This window comes from Quercus robur, chromosome 1 (genome assembly GCF_932294415.1).
Source record: "Quercus robur chromosome 1, dhQueRobu3.1, whole genome shotgun sequence".
Lineage (NCBI taxonomy): Eukaryota > Viridiplantae > Streptophyta > Magnoliopsida > Fagales > Fagaceae > Quercus > Quercus robur.
Genome location: NC_065534.1, coordinates 21406048 through 21424900, shown reverse-complemented (window position 1 = coordinate 21424900; position 18853 = coordinate 21406048). Strand labels below are relative to the sequence as shown.

General features: G+C 33.1%; 2 protein-coding genes across 2 annotated transcripts; both read right to left on the bottom strand.

Annotated features, from left to right (window-relative positions):
• Positions 1-6227: 6227 nt before the first annotated feature.
• LOC126725304 (uncharacterized) lies at positions 6228-12220 on the bottom strand. Its single transcript, XM_050429869.1, has 3 exons — positions 11729-12220; positions 7052-7379; positions 6228-6614 (listed from the first exon to the last, which is right to left on the bottom strand). Exons 1-3 carry the CDS (start codon positions 11880-11882, stop codon positions 6389-6391), a joined length of 708 nt encoding a protein of 235 aa, XP_050285826.1. The 5' UTR covers positions 11883-12220; the 3' UTR covers positions 6228-6388.
• Positions 12221-13159: 939 nt separating this feature from the next.
• On the bottom strand, positions 13160-15991 carry LOC126725305 (60S ribosomal protein L30). The gene is made up of 5 exons (XM_050429885.1): positions 15830-15991; positions 15616-15721; positions 14905-15006; positions 13513-13581; positions 13160-13431 (listed from the first exon to the last, which is right to left on the bottom strand). The coding sequence occupies exons 1-5, from the start codon at positions 15848-15850 to the stop codon at positions 13391-13393; spliced, it is 339 nt and encodes a 112-aa protein (XP_050285842.1). The 5' UTR covers positions 15851-15991; the 3' UTR covers positions 13160-13390.
• Between the last annotated feature and the right edge of the window lie 2862 nt (positions 15992-18853).

Sequence of the window (18853 nt, the reverse complement as noted above, 5' to 3'; positions counted from 1 at the left end):
TAAAATGGTTCATAAACAAACATCTTTAGGCATTGTTTAATGTTTTTCATTTGTTATTAATCACTAGGTAGCTTATTATTCCATTATAATAAAAATTTTACTAATATGTGTCCTAAATACATACAATATAGTATATCATTTTTAAAAAAAAATTTATCGAAAATTGAAAAGATTTTGATAGATTTTTTAATTCTCAATAAAATTTTTCTAAAAATGAATTTATTAATGTATGTTACGTCTTACATGAATTATAATAAAAACTCTATAACTCTCACGTGATTAAGCATCTTTTTTATATTCTATCTTTTAGTGTAACGATAGTGAGCTTATCTGAATGAGTCATGCAATGTGACTACTACCCAATAGTCCGTTCGGTCGCTTGATTTGATTGAAGAGATCCAATTACTTTTGACAAATCTGTCATTGCTGATTCAGCAAAAAAGGAAAAAACCGTCATTGCTGCATTGCTGGAAATTTGCTTTTGAGCATAGAAAATGAGAATAGGATTGCTATTTTGATAAAACCTCACATGCTATGTCTTGTTGTGATGTTAATATTTGATTAGATGACATATGTTCTTGTTGTGCTGCTCTTAGAGCATTACTATCAGGCGTCGTAATGCTATTTTGACACATCAAAAAGTTACTTTTTTTTTTAAATACACCACTTTATAATACATTATATATCAGATGTTCTAGATTTTTATCACTTCATTTAAATATTCTTTCTTAATTCTTTTTAATTATTATTTTATTTTTTCTTTATTATTTGTTCCTCATAGTTATATTTTCAAATATTCGTCTTAGTCTAACGGTAACATTTTCAAATAATCGTCTTATTCTAACTGTCATATTTTTAAAAATCCATATTTTCTTAACATGCATTTTAAAAAAAAATATATATATATTATAATGGTCATACTTCTGGAAATCCATTTTTTGTGACAACCATGTTTTTGGATTTTTTTTCCTTAACGATCACATGAATTTTTTGAAGAAAATGATAGATGCGATGGAAACTCATATCCACTTTAATTGAACTAAACTATCAATCTGTCAAAAACTATATACATAAAATATAAACTAAGCTATGAACCTGTCACCTTCCAAAAAAAAAAAAACTTTGAACCTGTCAAGACTCATATCAAAAGCCGATAACATATTTATAAATGCAATCTAAAAGCCAACCTGTCAAGTTGAAGTTGTTTCAATTGAACTAAACTACCAATGTAGTCCATAGAAAACTTACACGCATAACTCATATCAAATAACATTAACTCACACAGAAAACCCATTGAATTCAACAAAGTTAAGCTTGCCACTTCCTTGATGACAAATGGTACTTAAACTTAACACAACAAAATAATTGGCTGGTACTTAAACTTAACACAACAAAACAACATAGCCAATGAGTTTTAATGGCAGCTTCATAAACAAAATGAAACAAAAAAACCAAATCAAAAGTTTTAATGGCAACTCTATAAAGAAGAGGAGACAAATAAACAAAACCAAAAGTTTTCACGACTCTCCTTGTAATTGCCATAAATGTTCAACAAGATTCATTTGGAGTTGAGAATGAACTTCTTGGTCCCTAATGTATTGATGAACTTGAATGAACTCTATAAATTCATTTGTCGGCTCACGTGACATTGGTGTACACGAAATCTCATCAATTTGTTCATAATCTAAGTCCACTGCTTCAGCTTCATCTCGCTTGTCTTCAATAATCATGTAATGGAGAATTATGTATGCTTTCATAATGTCTTGTAGTGTTTCATGATAGAAAAATCGTGCAAGTCCATGTACAATTGCAAATCGTGCTTAAAGCACTCCAAATGCACGCTTGACATCCTTCCTATATGCCTCCTATGCTTTTGCAAATAATTTTCTTTTTTCTCCTAGTGGAGATGGGATTGTCTTTACAAATGTTGACTACTTTGGATATATGCCATCAACAAGATAATATCCCACAAATGTTGACCACTTTTGATTGAGTAATTAACTGCAGGAGCGTGTCCTTGTGCGAACTCAGAAAATATATGAGACCACTCCAACACGTTAATATCATTATTTAACCAAGGTAACCCAAAAAATGAGTGTCATATCTAAAGATCATATGAAGCCACTGCTTCCAAAATAATAGTTGGCTCACGAATATGACCACAAAACATCCCTTTCTATGCAGTTGAACAATTTTTCCATTTCCAATGCATGCAATTAATACTTCCCAACATGCCTGGAAATCCACGGTTTTGGCTATGGGCTAACAATCTAGCGATGTCTTCATTGTTTGGTAACCTCAAGTATTCCTCTAAGAAAATAGCAACCACTGCTACAACAAATTTTTTCAGACTCATCATTGCAGTGTTTTTTGCTATTCTCACATATTCATCCATAAAATCAGTTGTTACTCCATAAGCAAACATCCTAAGTGCAACGGTCATCTTTTGAAGGGGAGATAGACCAAGCTTTTTGGCATTGTTTCTTTTTTGGATAAAGTAATGTTCATAAACTTCTACCTTAGATAGGATTCGAGAAAAAGAGAACAACTCATTTGAAATCTCCTTCAAAATACTTTGGGAGGATATATAGGTACTTCTACAAAGTAGTCATCATAAAGCCATTTATGGCCTGCCATATGATTACGGTCGATATATCGACGACGCTTACGTTGTGATGTTGAACCAGTGAGAAGTTGTGTAATTATCTCATTTTCATTTGAGCCATCATCAAGCAATTCATGAAAAAAAAAGAACAACCCATGGAGATAAATTAGAAGAAAACATTGGAAATCAATTATCAATATAGATGCAAGAAACATAATATGAAATGAAATTGATAACTTTAAAAGAAGATTTGATCATTATGTACATAATATAAAATTTTCCTTAAATAAAAATGTGGCCTAAGATGAGATCCTCTCCTATCTTCTTCTAGCACTAAGAATTGTAAACCAATGGATACATTTCAGAAACAATTAGAAGAGCCCAATAGTCAAGACAAGCATAGAAACTATAAGAAAATATAACCAAAAAAAATGTATATAGTATATAATCTATGTAGGTGTATACTTTGCAAACGTGCATATATGGAACAAAAACCTGCAACTATAATAGATAAACAACAATAGCTTCCAAAAAGATAACTATGTTGTTCTCAATACATTAAGATCCACAAAGCCTTGGCTCCAGCTGCTTAATAATTGATCTAGAAAAGACTTATCAAGACCTGGCTCAGCCTTTAGTGATATAAAAGTATCTTTAAGATTATCTCTTACCCAATGCTCACATAGATATATTCCATAGTACTAATATAGTGCATCCATTCTCTGCACAATCACAATCTCATGCATATGCTTCAAGATTGGAACCCTTGAACTTGCTCAGACTAGCACTTCCATTTTTCAATATGCATGCACCACTAATAATGATTCATTATTATTAAACCAAATAAGGCCAAAATTTCCTCATTTTACAAGTACTCAAAATAGTTATTAATGATAATTTAATATTTATAACTAGAAAATACACAATTATAGGCAACACAAATTCTATAGTAATATAAAAACAAACATAGAAAATACACGACATTTTATATAAGCTAAAATGTTAGGATTACTTAGATGGCAGTGGCCTAATAGAATCTACAATGAAATCACATAATAAAAGAGTCAAGACCTTTTACTAAGATCACAAAATACATATCAAGGCCTAAAATCAGCTACACCCAAAAAATTCCAAAAAATACATATCAAGACCTAAAATAAGTTACTACCAAAATAAGGTTGAAACAAGACATCACCAACATCATCTCAACCCAACAAACGACTTGATCTTTGTTTTGCAAGGATTTCCATTTGGAGTCCATCATAAAAAGTTCTTTGGTCTTCGTTCATGACACTTGTGTCTAGCATCATAATTCTTCCATTCTCTTTCAACTCTTGCAAGAAAACCTTTTCCGCTTTGATACGTACTTTCTCTTTTTCATGTGCACAAGATTCTTCAAGAATTTTCTTTTTTTTTTTCAAATATTCCGTTGCAAAATCTTTCTCATCATCTTTTCTCTTTTGATTAGCCTTTTTAACTTTTCTACCTATTGGCCTCTCAAAATCCATAGTGTCATCAACCCTCCCTTCTTGATCTATTGAATCTAGAGTTTTAGGCATTTCTTTTCTTCAATCTTCCCTATGCATAGTATGTGTCCACTTGGGAAAATCCTTCAACAATAGCCAACAATGTTCATATTGAAAAAAGTAACCGTGAATTCCTTTAAACAATTCCCTTGCTTTCTCAATCTAAAAAAACAATAAATAAATATAACATAATTAGTTTCTTCAAACAATTCATTTGTGTTGTAAATCTAAAAAAATTAAAAACCATTGCAAAATTTATGCCTTCATTTCAACAATGGTTCCACTTTCATTCTTTGCTTCAATTTTAGCTAAGGACCCACAACCCTATTAATCACTCCCCATCAGCTTGTTAGGGATGAAATACTACATGTAGAATCAGTGTTGTGGTCCTTGAAGTATTTTGTAACTTTGCCATAAAATGTTGTTCTATGTTGCTCATTACCATACACAGGATCGACATTGGTATTGAGCCATGCTGCTACAAGTAGCTTGTCTTCCTCAGGACTGAAGTTGATACCACGTGTTGTTTTTTTCATAGAAGTGGCAACTTCATCATTCAGTGGAGAATTTTGGACTAACATGGGACTATTTTCAGATACACCGAAAAGTTGCTCTTCAAGATTAATATTCCCCCATAAGACATCAATGTACAATGAATAATTTATTGAGTCCATGCTCTAAATAAATATGTAGATAAAAATAATTTAGGTAGTCCAAAGAGAGCCCCCAAAAATAAAAAATCAAATGCATATCTGAATGCACAAATACATGAATGATTGCAAAAGATCTATTAATATATATATATATATATATATATGGCTTTGTGAAATTGTGATTGATAGGTTCACCTTTAACACACACACAAAGAGAGACGCTTGTGAATCCACACCTCACTCTTTATCATTCTAAATTCTAAATGCTAGAATTAGATCTTTAGTACATATGGTTTTATTCTCAGGATTAAATTCCTAAATGTAAAACCATTTGTGAGAAATATGATTTTAGCCTAAATGTTGGAATTAATGAAACAAATAGATTATCACTCTAAATGTTGGAATTAGAATTTAGAATCCGTAGTGTCTCATAGTTTGCATCCAAGTAATTATTCGGTAATGCAAAAGAATTGAAAAAAAAAAAAAAAAAAAAAAAAAAAAAAAAAAAAAAAAACAAACAAAAAAACATAGCACAACACATATGAACTAAGAAGATAGAGAGAATAAAAGTAGACACCGAAATACTGAGAGAATCACAGAGAAGACAGAGAACTTACCTGTACGCAGTAGATGTAGAACGAATCGATAAAACCTTCAGAGAATTTGTGAAACTGAGATTGAATCGACGACACCTTCAACGAATCAGCGACTCCGAAATACAAACCCAATAAGCTGAGATGCTAGAAGAAACAATAATGCTTTGCTTTGAGATGAACTAAACCGATTTGGTGTATGAGATAGAACAAAGAGGAGAGAGCGAAAAATAAAAATAAAAAAATAAAAACTCCACTGAAAGAGATTTTATAGATTAGTGATGATGGAATTTGTGAAATGATAGAGAGGAAATTGGTGGTGGTTCATGATTCATGAATGGGAAGAGAATAGAGCAAAAGGGAAGAGGGGAGAGCAAAAAGTCTGGGAGAGTGGAGATGGAGAAGCAGTGAATGTGTAACTGAAAGTAAAGATGAAGAGATATTTTAATTGAAATGAGAGAGAAAGATGAATAAAAAATAATAAACACCATATGCCATTTTGATCCGTACCGTGCCAAAGATGAGAGTGTATTGTAGCATGTTTTATAATTTTTTGGCATTTAACACACCTCATGATAGTCTATTTTTGGTGTTTGGCACACTTGATGGTAATGCTCTTATAGTAGTCAATTTACAATGCTTTTAAGGTTATGGATGAATAAAATTCTAGTATTATCTATAAATTTAAAAAATATAACCAAAAGAAGAAGAAAGAAAGTGATTTAAGTATTGTGTGTTGTATGCAAATTATGTAGAAGTTAACCATAGCAAGCAGCAACCATAGACACGAACGCACGTGAATTTCAGGCGTCACAGGATTTCGAAGAATGTAACACGCACATGCACGTACTTACACAAGGATTATCATATGATTAGAACAATCAAATTGAGCAAAACAATTACAATACTTATATATGTCAGTATGGAACATAGTTTACATCCATTTCTACTTGATCCAGATGAAGACATTCCGTGAACTTTTCCCAGAGTACACAGGAGGAATCAAAATCTTCATAGAACAATGAGTTTCCTATGCAGCTTCTCTCCAGTAATACCTTCAACTCCATGTCCATGTCCATGTCCATGATCATGATCATGAAATATAAGTGTCAAAATTCCTACCAAACATAGCACAGAACCCACAAGAAGTTTGTCATACCGCTCCACCCAGTGAAATTTGAGCTGACTGGCACCATAAAATGATAGAGCCACAAGCGAGGTCATCACAGTTATGGTGCTGCAAATCCAATATCAAACTGTGTCAGGCTTGGTAATGGCAGCAAAGTTTCCCATAATTTTAATTTCACACAATTCAGCACCAGGAAATGATGGCTGACATCCAGGTCAATTAGAAACATGTTGCATATTAGAGGATTAAATATTGATTGAGAGTATCTGTTGTAATAGTAGTAACTGTAATAATAATAGTAGAAAAAAAAAAAAAAAAAAAAAAAAAAAGAGGGCATTTCAATATAGATTGTATATGTACCCCTGCCAGAATGAACCCTTTTAGGGGTTTGCAAAGCTTCTTTGCTTCAAAACAATGATGGTATAATCTGACTAACTTATTACTTTCTTGAATTGCTTTAAAAAAATTTCAACAACCAAGTCATGAGATAATCAAATAGATCAAAACAAAGTAACAAAAACCCATAATATAACTTTAAGTGATACCTGAATAGCAGCACAATGATAGCAAGCACCATCATTGAAGATGAATTTCCAACAGCAAGAAATACAGGAAGTGTGGTTGCACAGGGTGACAATGCAGGAACAAGTACAAGACCAGCAACAGCCATTTTCTCCATGGGTTGGTTATGAGAATGACTGTGACCACCCTTTCCAGACAGAAACAGCAAGACATAACTACCACCAAGAATTACAAGCAAAAGTGAAGCTAGCTTATGCACTGTTTCTTCACCAGCAATAGTATTTGCCATGGTGATTGCTGTTATACCAAGAAGTGACGTGGATACCACATGCAAAACTGCTCCAAATGCAGCTGCATGAAGAGAATAAAAGCAAAGATGATTTATCAAAACCATTGATACAATGATTTATCAATACATGTAAAAGATTGCCATTTCTACTTGTACCAGTAATTTCAATCTGTTAATAAAGAAAATACCAAAAAAAAAAAAAAAACCTTCTACATTGATCAGGCTTGGTTATAATTTTGGGAAAAAAATGCAAAAACACCCACAAACTTTGGGTCAAAATCAAAGTGACCCAATTCTTCTAATTTAAAATTAGAATTCTTTGATATTCGAGAATGCCAAATTGATCATTCTAAATTGTCTTATTTTTAGTTGAAAATTCATTTTTTTAGTGAATTTTTAATTAAAAATAATTTTTATTTTCTGTTTTCTTCTTCTTCTTACCAAGACCACCATACAATGCTAGCATTAACCCAGTAACCCACAATGAGTGAAAAACATAAATGAATTTTTTAAGATGAAATTTTTATTAAATTTACTCTAAAATGAATCTTTTATTAAAAATAAGACAGATATTAGACAGAAGGATCAATTTGAGCACTTCTTGAAACTAACTTCCCTCAAATTAAAGAACATGACACTAGTTTGATTATGACCCAAATTCAGAAAGTTTTTTCCATTCTTCCTTATACTTTGTGCAAGGATTATCCAGATCAAGAGTTGGAACTGTGGGAGCCAAACCCATCCAAATTGTGAAATCATTCCCCAGATAAAGGTGCAAAAGGTGGAGTTTGGAAGGCCTAGCCCAAGTCAAATCCATGTACTCTAAGGCTGGATTGATATTTACTAGACCTTAATTACCTGGCAACTGGTAGAACCAAACACATGGTAGAACTGGGCTGGTCTATGTTGGATATTTATGTGTGTGTGTATATACAAGCCCATCAGCTAAGTGGGCTTTTATCTTACCAAATTCTTTTACTTATCAAAAAAAAAATGTTGGATAGATCCAAGCATCTGGGTCATCTTTTGCTACCTCCACCCGATCAATTTAAGCCAAGCCATGAGCCATGGCTTCCCCAAATTTATCTACAAGTCAAAGAAGGATGAAAAAGCTAAGGTGGTTGAGAACAATACAAAGCTTAGCCAAAGAAGGATGAAAAGACTAAGGGTGGTTGAGAACAATAAAAAGCTTATAAATTGCATAAATCTACAGACCCCCCATTTCTTAAAAACTTGGCAAAAGACTCATGTCCTTCAGCAAATAGCATAACCCAAAAAGGCAATTATGACACAATTAGAATAAGAAGCTCAACCTACGAGCCAAAGAAGGATGAAATGGCTAAGGTGGTTGAGAACAATACAAAGCTTATTGATTGCATATGTCTACAGACCCACATTTCTTAAGAACTTAGCAAAGACTCCTGTCCTTAGAAAGTAAAATGAGCATAACCCAAAGGCAAAAATAACACAATTAGAATAAGAGCTCAACCCTACAGTATCAAGATCTATCTGACAAAGATCTGATGTTGAGTATTAATTTACATTATTATCAATTTGAGCCATTAAAAGAAGTTAAAAATAAAAATAAAATTCATCAATTTAACCCATCATGGTCCCCCCCCCCCCCCTTTTTTTTCTTCTCTAAAGATATTTTCTCACTTGAAATTGACATGTCATCCTCAGCAGACAATTGCCTGACACCCAACAAATAAATAAATCAATCTCAACAATTACCCCCCAGATAATTTTTTCTTTTTATCTTAAAAGATCAGATAGATATCTGGTCTATACAAATTAATAGGTACAATACTAGCTAAAGGCAATAAATTGTAGGATATGCCTTCATTAATCCAACACTAACCAATATATGTATATATACACACACACTTTAAGTAACTTTGACCGATATATATTTATTTGATCAATGTCAGAAATGCAAATCTATCCAAGCCAAGGCAATTGGTTCCTATTAAGATTCAAGAGTAAAGAGTTTCTTCACACCATGCGAACAAAATTGATTCAGACCATCCCACCACACGAACTTTCTACGACAAAGCATATACTTTTTTTATATAAGTAATGCAGTACAGGAAAAACTATGATTATCATTAGGGTAGCCAACCTAAACAGTGTAAGTTATATACTCATATGTGTTGGCCAATAGGACAAGGTATCAAAGCAGCACAAAAAATGTATAGAAGGCTTAAATATCCAAGTATAAAAAGGATTCGTGTATTGAACACACAATTTGATGGATGGGCAAGCTTGCCAAAGATTCACTCCACTTCTTTTCTTCACTTTTGATAAACTATAACCCCACCCCCCTCTCCAGGGCAGGGAATCCCCTATCCAACCCACCCTTGATAGGCCAAGCTTGAATAATATTCTCTCTCTTTTTTCTTATTTTTTAAATTGGTAAGCTTGTATAATATTCTTATAACTGAGAGACAGAAGATACATATTTAGTTATAATTCTCCTAGTGAAGTAGCTCAACTCTTACAACAGGGACATCAGAACCACATAATGGAGGGACATCTTATGTTATTTTCTATTGGTAATTACACATGCACTCGGTGGGTTCAATTGGTGGGTCTTGAACCCATGACCTCGCCTTCCACCTTGCTCTTACAAGGGGAGGGACGAGGTGCCATCAAGATAGAGCTCATTGGTAAAATATGGCCACTCTTAAAAATTGAAAACTTGGCCAGTAACTTTGAAGGACAACATCTCCCAATCGTGAAGACTATGAACTCTGACCACAAATCATCTAGACAGCATCAAAATAAGCCACGAGAAACTACCTGAATAAAGAATATACGCCCCTCTATCAAACCATCATCTAAACTTCCATCTTCTCTTCCAAAACACTTCAATGTTTTCCTTCATTGGGGGGTTGGGTCATGCAACTACATTTAAATTTTGCCAGTTACTGAGTTACATGCTCTTCAAATTGAATAAGGCATATAACAACCAACAAAGGAAAGACAACAGATTTTACACCAAATATCGATCATGTTGGTGGAAAAACCACAGTACCTAAGTGTGATATATCCTTCAAAATCAAAAAATAGTAGGATTATATGCAGTACTCTCCAGGGGGTGTGGAAGGCAATCAAATATAAAGAAATAAGTTCTCTCATACCACTACCATCAATCAACAAAAATCAAGCCTTAGCCCCAAAGTTTGGAGATAGTCATGGATCTTCAACAAACTAAGTCGAGATTGGCTTCATGTATTATTTTCCACCATTCTATTATATTTAAAGTCATGCCCTTTGTTAACTCCTTAATTTGCACTTCCTTTTCTACAACTTCTACTAATGTTATTTTAGGTCTTCTACCCTTTTTTCATTTCCTCATTTCAAATCCTATATTTCCACCTATCTATCTACACTTGTTTTATGGAAATATATAGACTCATTTTATGAACATGTTGCTTCATTATATACCAACATTCAATACCATAGAGCTCAATGAGCTCCAGCTCTATTGGCACCTCCTCCCCTTGCAAATGCTAGGTGGAGAGTATGGTCATGAATTCAAGACCCATTAAGTGCATGTGTAACTTACCCAAAAAAAAAAAAAAAAAAAACATTTTATCAGTTTATTTTACAAAAGCCTTGAAACACAAAGGCATTGTTGGCCTCTTGCATGAGGAGAACTAGTGTTCGAATCCCCCTTCTCCCTCCCATAGATAAAACATTCAACACCATAGAGCATAGGTAATCTTCTAGCAATTTTATAAAATTTTCTCTTTAACTTAATAGGTATTCTATGGTCACAAAATACTCTCTTTTTAACATAAAGATTTTATTAAAAAAAATAACACAGCCCAGTACATAGGACATGTACTAAAGGGGCAAAAACATCAAGAAACCGAGTTACAATGATCAAGCAAAACAGCACAATACTCATGACGAGCTTCTTCACATCATCCTCAAACTCTCCATCTTTATGAATTATTGATCCAAGATATTTGAAAACTGAAAACTCTAGCTCTTTGGTATCTCTAAACCACCAAGTCTTACAGCCCCCTTGTATTCCATCCAGTTTATTTTAGTTCTACTTAGCCAAAAGCCTTTAAATTCTAAAGCATCTCCCAAAAATTCCTAACTTGACATTCAACTCCACATCAAGTTTCACCCAACTAAAACTACATCATTGGGAAAAGAAGAACACACCAAGTAATTTCATCTTGAATTAATTTGGCGAGCTCATACATGACATGACTAAAGTAAAGAGAAAAATGGACTTGATAGTAAATTCCTTTGCAATGCTTCCACTTGTCATGTTCAAACTAGATCTCTTACAAGCATGCAATCAATGAAATGCATATAACATAAAAAATGCATAGGAAGCTAGCTTTTTGATTTGGGGAAGAAAAAAAAATATAGAGAGAGGGGAACGTACTGACGAGGAGAGTGCGGGAAAGGGTCCATTTCTGGGCGCGGCCGACGATGGAGAAAGGGAGCCAGTGGGTGGGAATGAAGGAATGAAGAAGCGATACCGTCGCGATTCCTCCGATTGTTGACAGATCTTCCGCGCTTATACTTCCCATTGCCATTACCCTTCTTTCTTTCTTTCTTTCTTTCACTCTTTTCTTTTCTTCTTCTTTCAATTCTTTCTATCAATGATTTTCGACTTCTCTAATTTCTGTTTTTAGCAACACCTCCTCACAACTGAACCATCTGCATCAACAACAACATATGGTTCTAAAAATAAATGTATCTTTTTATATTTTGAGATCTGAGAATTGATTCGGTGTTGGTAATTTGTACTTGTTTTACTTTTACTGCTTCTTCTATTTTTATTAGAGCTGAGAAGAAATTGGATGATTGGATGATTTATTATATCGGTTATCACGTTTACCAGTTTTTGGTTTTGGGCCTTTTGGCTAGACTTGGGTGGGCTTCGGTTCGGTTCGGTTATCAAGTTTCATCTTTTTTTTTATTTATTAGAAATCTAATAATTCTTAAAAAGAAATTTAATAGCCTCAAGTAATCATTGACATATATATCTTTTTTTCTTTGTTAAATCTGAAAGCAACCGCAATACACACATGAAATGATTCCTCATAAACTGTCTATTTTTTATTATACACCAAATGATGCAAGATGAGTACCATGTCAATGCATGTTATAAACAATGAAAAAGTTTAGCTCCATACGGCTTGGACCTTGGAGCTAAATTTTGTCCTTTAAGCTAACTACTCTACAAATTTCAGATTATCTGAAAATAAACACGAACGTTTTCGTTTTTTTTTTTTTTTTTTTTTTTTGAGGGACAGTTTTCTTCCAAAAGAATATGAAAGTGGCCAAGAAGGTAAATGAAGTAAGAGAAACGTTTTGAAAACGAAAGGCACTCTTTCAAAAACTTGTGAGAGTTTTCTTGATTTAAATACTGTTTTTAGTTGTTCATTATCGAACATGTTTTAGTGTTTTTGTTTTGTAAACACGTTTTTGAGGTGCATCCTTTTTCAGTTTGCCGATCCATTTCGTTAGAAATTGCATATCGTCCAGTAACTGCATTCCATAATTCTACTGATAGTTGATGCCCCCAGCATGGAGAACAGTAAAATTATGTTCCCTTTAAGGATCTTTTCCTGGCATATGAAATTAGAGCTCAAGATGCAGACTGAATATAAATCTACTTGGCGGATCTAGACCAATACCATTCAATTTTTTTTGTGCAACGTCAAAGTTGCTCATATCTATTGAATCTACAGACAGAGGTAATCCAAACAACCACATCGTCGCAACAAATTGAGGACTTGCAACAAGTTGTTAACCTTTATTTGGAAGCTTTAATGAGAAATGCATGAGAAAAATATACGCCAGGAAATAAATTAAAGACCCACGTCTTTGTGATATAATTTGGTTCCAATACAGCCTAGAATATAAAATATTAGGTCTCAACACAATACTACCAAAAATACCATCAAAGCAGCTTAGTTCTAACGAAATCATTCCAGTTAAACAACATAAAAGCTTGCCTTGAAGCAAAACATTCAGCCTCTCAATCCAAAGAACAAGATAAATGCCACCAAAATCTAAAACTTCTAAAATGCATTGCTTAATGGTCGCCGGGCATGCTCTTGATGATATCAGAATCACCTGAAAGCATAAAATATAACAAAAAATCAGTACAAAATATATAGTTTAAAACTAAGAAAAGATCAGTGGCTCAACACATACCAGGATCAATTATACTGAGGCAGCACACTCTGTAATATTTTCCACAGGCAGTCCCCAAATCAACATTGTCTGAAAAATGAAGATAACCGTTTTAGGGCAACTTTACTATAAAGGAGCTCAAGGAACAGATCATATTCACTTACAACTTTTTACTTCAATAGTATGTTATTCCAATTAAAGCATTTCAAGAGAAAAAGACCGCAAGAACACAATACAAGACAAACAAAACTGTTTCATATAAAAAAAAACTGCAAACATAAAAGAAAACACCCGTGCTAATATTATAGCACAATCAGCACACTTGCAAACATTATAGAAACATCGTCGAGATTTAAATTGCAGAAAGAATAGATAATAAACCACTAGGTAAACACTATATCTCCATATAAAACACAAAACCTTAAACATATGATAAATTTTGTGTTAATAATTAACTGCAATATCATTTGCTTGGAAATCAAACCAAGTCTACCCTAAAATCCATTTCAATTTCCTATCAGATATAAACCACCCCTGCAAATAGCAATGGGATACCTACCAACTGTACACTTTTCCCCATTTTTCTTAGGGATAGAAATTAAATAAAGAAAAGTAATGGGACCAAGGATAAAATAACCAAATCTATTAAAAAAAAATTACAATAGGTCTGCAAGAATGAAGGTTTAGGGTTTGCCCCCATGTGTTGTTCATTAATCTTGATCCTTTCCACCTACATATATCAACAGCAATATGTTGTGTGTATACATACATGCCTAGTTGCACACATGTGGACATTAGTTTTGCAGAAAAAAGGTATAAAGAGTCCATTCATAATATTTACTTATTTCACTCAGAAAAATTTCTCTTATGACTTTGCTTTTTCCTTAATACCTCTTGAGGAATCCTGAGAACTCCAGCTCAACATAAAGTATCAGAATAAGACAAAATGAGACTTAGAAGGATTTTAAGGAGTATTAGTTTGGTTAATCATGTTTATGGAATACGGTAAAAAATATCAAAAAGGTGAACCGAAAATCAAAATCATAGTAATCATAAAAAAGGCAACAACAAATATGCCAAAGTTTAAACGTTCCTTTTAGGAATGGCACATGTTATTTGACAGCTTAGTGAAACAACTTGGCCACATATTCACCATTAAACCAGGTAATTCTCAATTGGGCAACAAATAAAAACAGTGCAAACACTGTAATTAACATAAATGGAAGCGACAGTCCATTCTCAATAGAACAAATAGAAAGTAAACAAGAAACATTACATACCAGAAGAAAAAACATAAGCTTTCTGAAACATTCAGTCCAACATACAGGTAAAAACAAGGACACTAAAATCGAGATGTGCGCTTTAAGATTGAAGGTAAACATGATATTTTAAGGTTAGAATTTAGATGCTCACTTCCGTTGTAGTGGTGAACTCCAACCTTCGCCAACATAGCATAGTACTCAATCTCAGACTTACGCAGAGGAGGGCAGTTGTTGGCAATGATGATCAGCTTCCCTGCAATAAACAAACATATAAATTATTTTACAAACACAAACCCAAATCAAAATTCAAGCAGTTTATAAACTACAATAGAGCTAAACTAAAAGCTAGCAGATAAAAATAACTTTACGCGAAAAGTACGCCATAAAACACAGAAACCCTGAAGTTTTGAATGCAACACTGGACCCCCTGATCCATGAAAATACTCGGCGAGTTGTTCATGGGATGACAAGTAATACAAAAAACCCCATTACAGGAAAACAGTGGGTTTTTGTATATTTTTCCTAATATTCATAATAATAGTACAACCATGGTGAAACTTTTAAACTACAATCAACAACATAAACAAAGGTCCACACAATATCAGAACCACTAGATTTAAGTTATTATACATAAAAATTGAATCATTCAGTCCTATTTTGCGACTAGTAATGAACTGATCCATAATCGTTTGAGCCCAGAAATGAAACGACTCAGCTCAAAAACGACAACATGGTATAAATCATTACTATTTAATTCAATGTAATTGTTGTTATAAACTGTGAGTTTGATGATTAAAAAAAAAAAAAAAAAACTCAAGGAAATAGAGATCTGGAAGGAAAAATAGAAAGAAAAAAAAAATACCTTTGGAATTCCTGAGGGATTTGAGGACGGTCTTGTAACCCAAGGTGTACTTGCCACTCTTCATCACGAGGGCAAGCCTGTTGTTAATACTCTCATGGGTCTTCTTCTGCAAGAAGAAGAAGAAGAAAGTATTACATGAATAACAAATGTCAAATCTAATCCCTACACACCATTAGAATACGAAAGGGAAAATGAAAGAGAGAGAGATATTTACAGTCTTCTTGGCGGCCACCATGGTTGGGGTTTGGGTTGGTTTGAGGATGAGAGAGTTGCTGCTGCAGAGCGCAGAGAGAGAGCTTTGCTTCCAATACGGCGAGGGAACTCTGAGATAGAGTGAAGGACCTCGTTTATACGGAGAGCTCAACTAGGGTTTCAAGGGGCATCATATGGGATCTGTTTGGATTCAGGTTTATGTTACACTCCGCCACGGGTCTGGATAACCTAACTCCTGATAATTCTATCCTACTTTTACTACACTCTTTCTATTCAAATCTTTGGGCCTTGTTCTATTTGGTTGCATCGTCCGATGACCAATGAATTTACTTTCTCAAAAAAAAAAAAAATAATAATTTTTCTTGGAAAAAAATAACTCTTTTTTTGTTGTATTGGTTTATATATAATAACAATGTTATTGAATTCAATTGAGAAACCTAATTACCAACATCTACAAAATTGTAACTAAGTTTTAGGTTTAATAAAATACAATCATGGTGGAAATAAATTACCATTAGGATAATGATGGTAAGAAAATTTTTGTTTTGAATGGAGGTGTACATGAGTCATGTTAGGCTGGGTTGAGTTGAGGGGTATTATTTAGTCTAGTACGATTACATTGAGAAATCTCCAATCTAAGCTCTAAAATCCAACCCAATCTAACATTCTTAGGTTGTGTTGGATTGTGTTGTAGGGTTACCTCTGTTATTAAAAGTTGTAGAAATATATATTTTACGTTTGTTAGTTAATTTATTTTTAATTTTGTAATGTAGTTTAAATTCTTTTGATTTATTTTTTAATTTAAAGACTTAATTTTGTCGAAATTGGAGTGTTGAGCCTATTTGTGTAAGTTGAAGTAAATTATTGAATAATAAACTTAAATAGTTGAATGGAACCAACAATTTTATTACCTTTAACATAAATCTAATATAAATGTGGAGGCACCAAAAGATTAAACATTGTGTTTGACAATTCATTATTATTTTAAAATTTGTATAAATGACAGTTCATTTTGTGTGTGTCTGGTATTGTTGTATCATACGAGACAAAGTATATAAAAGCACTTCTATAATTGTAGTAGTTCATGCAAAATTTGGGTCAATCAACCAACACCCTTTATTGTTGCAATGAGTGATAAATACTTGCACAACACATAAGAATTTGATTTGATACATATAAAATTAATTTTCCCTCAACTTTTGCTTTATATATATTTATATATATATATATATATATATATATGATTATTACGACCGTTTCCTAATCTTTAAACATGGTATTAATATGGAGTGGGGACACTTGCTATCTCTCGAGCGATGATTTTAAAATGGCAGTTTTTATCTATTCTTAATTGTGTTGGTTGAACCCTAGGGGGTTGGCTAAGTGGTTCATTAGTTCTCATGATATCTATGAGATATTGGGTTCGAAACCTTTTGTAAGTATCTTGGGGCCACCTCAAGGGATTCCTCCCTATAATAACGTGGTGTGTGTAGACGAGAAGACTATATACACCCAGTGGAATAATCAAATACTCAAAAAGGTTTGTATACCCTCATTTGTTATAAAAAAAAAAAATAAATAAATATATATATATATATATATATATGCAAACAAAAAAAAAAAACTATGTTGGTTGAAATCTTTATTTTCTCTAATCATAATATGTAACTAGGGAAAAGTTAATGGTTGTCCTAAGAGTATTGTTTTATAAAATATTTCTATAAACATTTTATGGCAAAAAAAAGAAGTAATTGATTTTTTTACAATTTCATACATCTTTCTTTAAAGTGGTATCATAACTTTCATAAAATGATCCATTAACAAATATCCTAAGGGCACCAGTTAACCGGACACATGTAACAATCATTTTCACTTGAAGGTGCATCTCACAAGTGTGGATTTATCTCTATGCAAGAGGGATGTTATATATAACGGTAGCTAGGGGTATTCACGGTGCAATTCGGTGTGATTTTGGGCCATTTTTAGTACCACACTTTGCGGTGCAATTTGACCAAAACCAACACCGCACCACACCTTAGTTTTGTGGTCACATGTGTGGTGCAGTTTGATGCGGTATACAATGTGCGGTTTGGTCGATTTTTGGCAAATATATTTTCCAAGATGTCATGGCCAATTACTACTCTCTCTCTCTCTCTCTCTCTCTCTCTCTCTCTCTCTCTCTCTCTATATATATATATATATATATATTAAAAGGCAAAACTTAGAGAAAATTCAATTAAAATTTGAAATTAGAATTCAATTTTGCACCATGTATCTAAATTTATATGGGGACCACACCATAATTATCCATTTAAGTTTGTGCCATGTGTCCACTTAAATTTTTTAATCTTTATGCCAAGTGAGTTAATGAGTGCAAAGTATTAAAAATCTAATATTAACAAACTATAAAATAAATAAATAAAAACCAATTACATATACTCAATAAAATTATCACACATTCGATTTTATTAAAAATTAAAAAATATATATATCATAAATAGTATTAAATTTAGCTAAGAATTTTAATATGTGACTAATTATGTTTACTTTTTTTAAAAATAGTTTGACTAATTATTTATATAGGGATAAAGGGCCCAAGAGTATATATTGGGCCGTGGGCCTTGTCTGAGGACGTTTAGTAGTCCGAGGACAGATAAACGATGGTGAAGACGTAAGAATCAGAACTCCATGAGTAAGATATGATTGAGAAGGTTGGGGAAGGTGGGCCGAGAAGGAATGCCTCCTCGGCTAAGTAAAGCAGAGGTCAGAAGGTATAGTCTGCCATCCAAAGTAATGTTTCGGGATATCCTATTGATAAGAGGACACATCATGAAAGCACAGGACAAAAGGAAGCTATGAAATATTTAAGAGAAAGCTGCCACCATTGCATTAAATGCTCTGCAACTAACTTTCTGGTCGCATTAATGTGGAAGTGATACCTGAATAGTAATTTTCAACTTTATAGCTACTTCTAAAGATTTCAAGAAGGTGCTGATGGGATAAAGATCAACACCAGTGACCTAAT

What these genes read in the sequence shown, in the direction of transcription:
- LOC126725304 (XM_050429869.1), bottom strand. Translation starts at nt 11,882, where the DNA reads ATGGCAATGGGAAGTATAAGCGCGGAAGATCTGTCAACAATCGGAGGA. An exon ending in TTCCCGCACTCTCCTCGTCA is followed by an intron (nt 7,380 to 11,728) that starts GTACGTTCCCCT and finishes CTCTTCATGCAG; the next exon opens with CTGCATTTGGAGCAGTTTTG. An exon ending in ATCATTGTGCTGCTATTCAG is followed by an intron (nt 6,615 to 7,051) that starts GTATCACTTAAA and finishes TTGGATTTGCAG; the next exon opens with CACCATAACTGTGATGACCT.
- LOC126725305 (XM_050429885.1), bottom strand. Translation starts at nt 15,850, where the DNA reads ATGGTGGCCGCCAAGAAGACT. An exon ending in TGGTGGCCGCCAAGAAGACT is followed by an intron (nt 15,722 to 15,829) that starts GTAAATATCTCT and finishes TTCTTCTTGCAG; the next exon opens with AAGAAGACCCATGAGAGTAT. An exon ending in ATCCCTCAGGAATTCCAAAG is followed by an intron (nt 15,007 to 15,615) that starts GTATTTTTTTTT and finishes TGTTTATTGCAG; the next exon opens with GGAAGCTGATCATCATTGCC.